General features: G+C 50.6%; 1 protein-coding gene across 1 annotated transcript; it reads right to left on the bottom strand.

Moving 5' to 3' along the window:
• Positions 1–1,184: 1,184 nt before the first annotated feature.
• Positions 1,185–2,187, bottom strand: NRARP (NOTCH regulated ankyrin repeat protein). The gene has a single exon (XM_082262586.1). The coding sequence runs from the start codon at positions 1,975–1,977 to the stop codon at positions 1,633–1,635; it is 345 nt and encodes a 114-aa protein (XP_082118712.1). The 5' UTR covers positions 1,978–2,187; the 3' UTR covers positions 1,185–1,632.
• Positions 2,188–9,525: the final 7,338 nt, after the last annotated feature.

Below are 9,525 nucleotides of genomic sequence, written 5' to 3'. Positions count from 1 at the left end.
TGAAAATTACTTGGTGGCTTTTTTGTAAAAAAATTGGCAGCCACAATATAACATTAAGGGGACGATTCTAAACAAAAAAAAAAAAAATATTTTGAAAAAAAATCTTGGATGTAAATTTCATTTTTATATTTTTCCACGAATTTTAATAATTTACAAAAAATAAAAAAAATTTGCACAAAATATTTTTGCCTCCAGAAAAAAAAAAAAATTTTCAGCTAGTCAATAGAAGTCAAAAATTATTTCGCTTTTAATTAATACAAAATAATTTTAGGGTGTTTTGGGTAAATTTGGACCGTAATAAGATGCTCCTATTGCAGATAAAATACACATATGCGTCCCGTCTTATCTGCATAATAATTCAATCCTTTGTCCTTTAGGATTTTTTTTTTTTTAACAGCAGCGTTTGTCTGATCCAAAGCAGACATATCAAACAAACATTCCTGTTGCCTCTCTATTTCTTATTTAAAGCCACATAATGTGGGTTTAAAAAAAAATCCAAAACAGAACTCAGTAGTCAACAGGTCACAATTCTCTTTGCGGACAGCAGATGGTGCACTCGCTCCTTTTTTTGTGCAAAATTATGTGCAACTTAGTATGATTATATATATATATATAATTTATGTGTGCAATACACACAAACTATATAAACAAACTAAAATTGAACACTTGATAGCATCTTATTCAAGTCTTTTTTCCTAGAAAGGAAACATCATATGATAAAATACCTATATGCATGCTTGCCTTTTTTCTAGATTTCAGGTCAGGTAAAAAAAAAAAAAATTATATATATATATATATATATATATATATATATATATATATACATACATACATACATATATATATTCAGATAGGTTGTTTAATCAGAAAGGGACTTTAAGGAGCAGAAGCTTCCCATGCAGAATGGTTATTCTGAAGTCAATACTTTAAAGGGGCTTTAACTTTGTAACAATTTTTTTTCTGCTGAAATGTTAATCTTTTGAGGGATTGGGAAAACTGAAGATATTTATATAGGAGAATAATGATCTGGGATGAAAAAACATTAAACACATTACCTACAAGTGCAGCGTACAGTATCTGGTGCTGTTTTTTTTTCTCTCGAAATACTGTGCTTAAGGTCGAGGTAGATGTAAAAAATAAAAATAATTATGAAAAAAAGGACATAAAAACAAAATAAGAAAAAAATAAATGTAATAAAATGTATCTTTGTGGGCCCCAAACTTCCTAAAACCTGGAGACCAAAGAGCAGCTTTATCATGTCAAACAGAAAATAAAAAAAAGACATACACACAAAGAGGCAGGAGTCACTTTCCATTGAAAAAAAAAAAACATAATATTTTGTACCTAATATAAAGAAAATTAAAGTTCCTTATGGAAAAATATAACCTTTAAAAAAACTTTAACAGCTGTAAAAGAAAAATTAGTAACCAGCAGTTGAAAAGGATCCGATGAAAACATATATTTGGGGATTACACCCTCCGAAATCACGAGCCTTGTTTGGAAACCTTAAGCAGCGGAGCCTCTTTAATTAAAAAAAAAAAATAAAAAAATTAAAACATACACAACAAAAATTATTTAAACCCCCCATAAAACAGGAAGTGATGGAATGTCACTGCTTGTCCCTGCGGGCAGTTACCGACTGCTGGACGAATACTTGGCCTTGGTGATGAGATAGAGGACAATGTCTTGGTGGCCACCATAGGCCGCTATGTGCAGAGCACTCCAACCGTCCCTGTTGGCCAGTCTGATGTCGGCTCCAAACTTCACCAGCAGCTTTACCAACTCCAGGTTGCCATCAATTACAGACTGGTGCAATGCTGTCTGGCCCTCTGGCCCAAAGGAGTTGACATTAAACTCACAGTTGGTCATGTTCTGGAGAAGGGACTGGAGCTCCTTGGTGTTACCCTTCCTCACAGCCTCCTGGAACACCCTTTGGGTGTGAGGGATGGAGCAGGTGGACACTTCTGTCTGGCTCATGGCTGGGAGGGATCCAGGTGGGTAGAGGGTCAGGTCTCTGTGTGACAAAGAAGGCAGGAAAGCTGCTCTAGATCCTGGTGGAAAAGACCTAGAAGCTGGTCCTGGTGGTAGGGATCTTTTTTGAAGCAGACCCTGTAGGTGGAGATTTCTTCAGAAGCAGGTCCTGTAGGCAGGGATCTTTTTAGGAGCAGATCCTGTAGGGTAGGGTTCTCCTTAGGAAAGGGTCCGGTAGGGTATGGATCTCTTTAAGAGCAGATCCTGTAGGGTAGGGTTCTCTTTAGGAGCAGATCCTGTAGGTATGGATCCTGTTGGTAGAGCTCTTTTTAAAAGCAGATCCTGATGGTCAGATCTTTTTAGAAGCCGGTTCTGTAGGTATGGATCAAGAAATGACCCTGTTGATATGGATCTCTTTGAAGTTTGTCCTCTTGGTAGGGATCTCTTTAGAAGTTGATCCTGTTGGTATGGATCTCTTTAAAGTTGGTCTTGTTGGCAAGGATCTCTTTAGAAGTTGATCCTGTTGGGAGGGATCTCTTTAAAGTTGGTCCTGTTGGCAGGGATCTCTTTAAGGTTGGTCCTGTTGGAAGGGATCTCTTTAAGGTTGGTCCTGTTGGATGGCAGAGACCCCCTAGGAGCTGAGAATCTTGTCCTGGTATGATGGCTCTGTGCAGGTGAGCCCAGGTTGGAGTGGCCAGTTCTGTGGCAGAGCAGTGTTGGAGGGTGCTGAATCTCCAACACCCCCTGTACTTTATAGCTCCCTCCACTACTTCTGCACAGCTGGATCCAGGAGGCCAGGAAAGGGGGGAGCACTGCCAGTAATCCCAGAAGTTTGGGTAAGATTGCAATGTGCACACAGCTCCTCCAGCACAGGACTTTCCAAGTTAGCGATCCCAGACTCGCTCACCACTTCTCTTGTATCGATCCCAAGCCTTGTTCGGATCCCAGGCTGGCTGTGCAGGGATTAGTGAGCCGAGGATCGCACAGGCTCCAGCAGATCGGCTCGCTCGGTGTCCTCTGGGCGACGCATGGGGCGCTATGCCGGTGCAGTGCTGGAAACTTGCAGGTCAGACTCAGCTCTGCTACGGCCAGCGCGGCCCCTTTTAGGTAGAGCGCTGATTTGCATCACAATGCCCCGCCGTCCCGGCTTTCCATTGGCTGACGGCCCACGTGGGGCCGGCCCCTCGGCCCTCCCAGCAGAGTGGAACGTTGAGAATCTGGGCGTGGCCTGAAAGTTTGAGTTTAGGGAGAGTGACAAAAGTTCTCACGCACTGTCTGAAAGAATGAGGAGCGGGCGGGGGGAGGGGGTGAGGCTGCCTGGGACCCCGCCCCTTCTGCATGGCTATGTCTTTCCAAACCTGAAACCCACTCAGAGTCACCACAGCTCCCCTATGACCATTCTGAGGCTCTATGTGTCGCCAGAGCTCCCTTATGACCATTCTGAGGCTCTATGTGTCACCACAGCTCCCCACTGACCATTCTGAGGCTCTATGTGTCGCCAGAGCTCCCTACTGACTATACTGGGGCTCCGTGTGTCACCACAGCTCCCTACTGACTATACTGGGGCTCCGTGTGTCACCACAGCTCCCTACTGACTATACTGGGGCTCCATGTGTCACCACAGCTCCCTACTGACTATACTGGGGCTCCGTGTGTCACCACAGCTCCCTACTGAATATACTGGGGCTCCATGTGTCACCACAGCTCCCTACTGACTATACTGGGGCTCCGTGTGTCACCACAGCTCCCTACTGAATATACTGGGGCTCCATGTGTCACCACAGCTCCCCACTGTATATACTGGGGCTCCATGTGTCACCACAGCTCCCTACTGTATATACTGGGGCTCCGTGTGTCACCACAGCTCCCTACTGACTATACTGGGGCTCTGTGTGTCACCACAGCTCCCTACTGACTATACCGAGGCTCCATGTGTCACCACAGCTCCCTACTGACTATACTGGGGCTCCGTGTGTCACCACAGCTCCCTACTGACTATGCTGGGGCTCCGTGTGTCACCACAGCTCCCTACTGACTATACTGGGGCTCCATGTGTCACCACAGCTCCCTACTGACTATACTGGGGCTCCGTGTGTCACCACAGCTCCCTACTGACTATACTGGGGCTCCGTGTGTCACCACAGCTCCCTACTGACTATACTGGGGTTCCGTGTGTCACCACAGCTCCCTACTGACTATACTGGGGCTCCATGTGTCACCACAGCTCCCTACTGACTATACTGGGGCTCCGTGTGTCACCACAGCTCCCTACTGACTATACTGGGGCTCCGTGTGTCACCACAGCTCCCTACTGACTATACTGGGGCTCCATGTGTCACCACAGCTCCCTACTGACTATACTGGGGCTCCGTGTGTCACCACAGCTCCCTACTGAATATACTGGGGCTCCATGTGTCACCACAGCTCCCTACTGACTATACTGGGGCTCCGTGTGTCACCACAGCTCCCTACTGACTATACTGGGGCTCTGTGTGTCACCACAGCTCCCTACTGACTATACCGAGGCTCCATGTGTCACCACAGCTCCCTACTGACTATACTGGGGCTCCGTGTGTCACCACAGCTCCCTACTGACTATACTGGGGCTCCGTGTGTCACCACAGCTCCCTACTGACTATATTGGGGCTCCGTGTGTCACCACAGCTCCCTACTGACTATACTGGGGCTCCATGTGTCACCACAGCTCCCCACTGTATATACTGGGGCTCCATGTGTCACCACAGCTCCCTACTGTATATACTGGGGCTCCGTGTGTCACCACAGCTCCCTACTGACTATACTGGGGCTCTGTGTGTCACCACAGCTCCCTACTGACTATACCGAGGCTCCATGTGTCACCACAGCTCCCTACTGACTATACTGGGGCTCCGTGTGTCACCACAGCTCCCTACTGACTATGCTGGGGCTCCGTGTGTCACCACAGCTCCCTACTGACTATACTGGGGCTCCATGTGTCACCACAGCTCCCTACTGACTATACTGGGGCTCCGTGTGTCACCACAGCTCCCTACTGACTATACTGGGGCTCCATGTGTCACCACAGCTCCCTACTGACTATACTGGGGCTCCGTGTGTCACCACAGCTCCCTACTGACTATACTGGGGTTCCGTGTGTCACCACAGCTCCCTACTGACTATACTGGGGCTCCGTGTGTCACAACAGCTCCCTACTGACTATACTGGGGCTCCATGTGTCACCACAGCTCCCTACTGACTATACTGGGGCTCCGTGTGTCACCACAGCTCCCTACTGACTATACTGGGGCTCCGTGTGTCACAACAGCTCCCTACTGACTATACTGGGGCTCCATGTGTCACCACAGCTCCCTACTGACTATACTGGGGCTCCGTGTGTCACCACAGCTCCCTACTGACTATACTGGGGCTCCGTGTGTCACCACAGCTCCCTACTGACTATACTGGGGCTCCGTGTGTCACAACAGCTCCCTACTGACTATACTGGGGCTCCATGTGTCACCACAGCTCCCTACTGACTATACTGGGGCTCCGTGTGTCACCACAGCTCCCTACTGACTATACTGGGGCTCTGTGTGTCACCACAGCTCCCTACTGACTATACTGGGGCTCCGTGTGTCACCACAGCTCCCTACTGACTATACTGGGGCTTCATGTGTCACCACAGCTCCCTACTGACTATGCTGGGGCTCCATGTGTCACCACAGCTCCCTACTGACTATACTGGGGCTCCGTGTGTCACAACAGCTCCCTACTGAATATACTGGGGCTCTGTGTGTCTCCACAGCTCCCTACTGACTATACTGGGGCTCCATGTGTCACCACAGCTCCCCACTGACTATACTGGAGCTCCGTGTGTCACCACAGCTCCCTACTGACTATACTGGGGCTTCATGTGTCACCACAGCTCCCTACTGACTATGCTGGGGCTCCATGTGTCACCACAGCTCCCTACTGACTATACTGGGGCTCCATGTGTCACCACAGCTCCCTACTGACTATACTGGGGCTCCGTGTGTCACCACAGCTCCCTACTGACTATACTGGGGCTCTGTGTGTCACCACAGCTCCCTACTGACTATACTGGGGCTCCGTGTGTCACAACAGCTCCCTACTGACTATACTGGGGCTCCATGTGTCACCACAGCTCCCTACTGACTATACTGGGGCTCTGTGTGTCACCACAGCTCCCTACTGACTATACTGGGGCTCTGTGTGTCACCACAGCTCCCTACTGACTATACTGGGGCTCCGTGTGTCACCACAGCTCCCTACTGACTATACTGGGGCTTCATGTGTCACCACAGCTCCCTACTGACTATGCTGGGGCTCCATGTGTCACCACAGCTCCCTACTGAATATACTGGGGCTCTGTGTGTCTCCACAGCTCCCTACTGACTATACTGGGGCTCCGTGTGTCACCACAGCTCCCTACTGACTATGCTGGGGCTCCATGTGTCACCACAGCTCCCTACTGACTATACTGGGGCTCTATGTGTCACCACAGCTCCCTACTGACTATACTGGGGCTCCGTGTGTCTCCACAGCTCCCTACTGACTATACTGGGGCTCTGTGTGTCACCACAGCTCCCTACTGACTATACTGGGGCTCTGTGTGTCACCACAGCTCCCTACTGACTATACTGGGGCTCCGTGTGTCACCACAGCTCCGTACTGAATATACTGGGGCTCCGTGTGTCTCCACAGCTCCCTACTGACTATACTGGGGCTCCGTGTGTCACCACAGCTCCCTACTGAATATACTGGGGCTCCGTGTGTCTCCACAGCTCCCTACTGACTATATTGGAGCTTCATGTGTCTCCACAGCTCCCTACTGACTATACTGGAGCTCCATGTGTCACCACAGCTCCCTACTGACTATACTGGGGCTCTATGTGTCACCACAGCTCCCTACTGACTATACTGGGGCTCCGTGTGTCTCCACAGCTCCCTACTGACTATACTGGGGCTCCGTGTGTCACCACAGCTCCCTACTGACTATGCTGGGGCTCCATGTGTCACCACAGCTCCCTACTGACTATACTGGGGCTCTATGTGTCACCACAGCTCCCTACTGACTATACTGGGGCTCTGTGTGTCTCCACAGCTCCCTACTGACTATACTGGAGCTCCATGTGTCACCACAGCTCCCTACTGACTATGCTGGGGCTCCATGTGTCACCACAGCTCCCTACTGACTATACTGGGGCTCTATGTGTCACCACAGCTCCCTACTGACTATACTGGGGCTCTGTGTGTCTCCACAGCTCCCTACTGACTATACTGGAGCTCCATGTGTCACCACAGCTCCGACTGACTATACTGGGGCTCCATGTGTCACCACAGCTCACCACCGACTATACTGGGGCTCCGTGTGTCACCACAGCTCCCTACTGACTATACCGAGGCTCCATGTGTCACCACAGCTCCCTACTGACTATACTGGGGCTCTGTGTGTCACCACAGCTCCCTACTGACTATACTGGGGCTCCATGTGTCACCACAGCTCCCTACTGACTATACTGGGGCTCCGTGTGTCACCACAGCTCCCTACTGAATATACTGGGGCTCCGTGTGTAACCACAGCTCCCTATTGACTATACTGGGGCTCCGTGTGTCACAACAGCTCCCTACTGACTATACTGGGGCTCCATGTGTCACCACAGCTCCCTGCTGACTATACTGGGGCTCCGTGTGTCACCACAGCTCCCTGCTGACTATACTGGGGCTCCGTGTGTCACCACAGCTCCCTACTGACTATACTGGGGCTCCGTGTGTAACCACAGCTCCCTACTGACTATACTGGGGCTCCGTGTGTCACCACAGCTCCCTACTGAATATACTGGGGCTCCGTGTGTCACCACAGCTCCCTACTGACTATACTGGGGCTCCGTGTGTAACCACAGCTCCCTACTGACTATACTGGGGCTCCGTGTGTCACCACAGCTCCCTACTGACTATACTGGGGCTCAGTGTGTCACAGCAGCTCCCTACTGAATATACTGGGGCTCTGTGTGTCTCCACAGATCCCTACTGACTATACTGGGGCTCCATGTGTCACCACAGCTCCCTACTGACTATACTGGGGCTCTATGTGTCACCACAGCTCCCTACTGACTATACTGGGTCTCCGTGTGTCTCCAAAGCTCCCTACTGACTATACTGGAGCTCCATGTGTCACCACAGCTCCTACTGACTATACTGGGGCTCCGTGTGTCACCACAGCTCACCACCGACTATACTGGGGCTCCTTGTGTCACCACAGCTCCCTACTGACTATACTGGGGCTCCGTGTGTCACCACAGCTCACCACCGACTATACTGGGGCTCCGTGTGTCACCACAGCTCCTTACTGACTATACTGGGGCTCCATGTGTCACCACAGCTCACCACCGACTATACTGGGGCTCCGTGTGTCACCACAGCTCCCTACTGACTATACCGAGGCTCCAAGTGTCACCACAGCTCCCTACTGACTATACTGGGGCTCTGTGTGTCACCACAGCTCCCTACTGACTATACTGGGGCTCCATGTGTCACCACAGCTCCCTACTGACTATACTGGGGCTCCGTGTGTCACCACAGCTCCCTTCTGAATATACTGGGGCTCCGTGTGTAACCACAGCTCTCTATTGACTATACTGGGGCTCCGTGTGTCACAACAGCTCCCTACTGACTATACTGGGGCTCCATGTGTCACCACAGCTCCCTGCTGACTATACTGGGGCTCCGTGTGTCACCACAGCTCCCTGCTGACTATACTGGGGCTCCGTGTGTCACCACAGCTCCCTACTGACTATACTGGGGCTCCGTGTGTAACCACAGCTCCCTACTGACTATACTGGGGCTCCGTGTGTCACCACAGCTCCCTACTGACTATACTGGGGCTCCGTGTGTAACCACAGCTCCCTACTGACTATACTGGGGCTCCGTGTGTCACCACAGCTCCCTACTGACTATACTGGGGCTCAGTGTGTCACAGCAGCTCCCTACTGAATATACTGGGGCTCTGTGTGTCTCCACAGATCCCTACTGACTATACTGGGGCTCCATGTGTCACCACAGCTCCCTACTGACTATACTGGGGCTCTATGTGTCACCACAGCTCCCTACTGACTATACTGGGTCTCCATGTGTCTCCACAGCTCCCTACTGACTATACTGGAGCTCCATGTGTCACCACAGCTCCTACTGACTATACTGGGGCTCCGTGTGTCACCACAGCTCCCTACTGACTATACTGGGGCTCCGTGTGTCTCCACAGCTCCCTACTGACTATACTGGAGCTCCATGTGTCACCACAGCTCCTACTGACTATACTGGGGCTCCATGTGTCACCACAGCTCTCTACTGAATATACTGGGGCTCCATGTGTCACCACAGCTCCCTACTGACTATACTGGGGCTCTGTGTGTAACCACAGCTCCCTATTGACAATACTGGGGCTCCGTGTGTCACCACAGCTCCCTACTGGCTATACTGGGGCTCCATGTGTCACCACAGCTCCCTACTGACTATACTGGAGCTCCGTGTGTCACCACAGCTCCCTACTGACTA

This window comes from Pelophylax lessonae (genome assembly GCF_965119305.1).
Source record: "Pelophylax lessonae genome assembly, chromosome: 7".
Lineage (NCBI taxonomy): Eukaryota > Metazoa > Chordata > Amphibia > Anura > Ranidae > Pelophylax > Pelophylax lessonae.
The sequence above is the reverse complement of the archived record's forward strand: the minus strand, read 5'-3'. Positions and strand labels throughout refer to the sequence as shown.

Bases quoted from the DNA above. Each gene is read 5' to 3' on its own strand.
- NRARP (XM_082262586.1), bottom strand. From the start codon at position 1,977: ATGAGCCAGACAGAAGTGTCCACCTGCTCCATCCCTCACACCCAAAGG.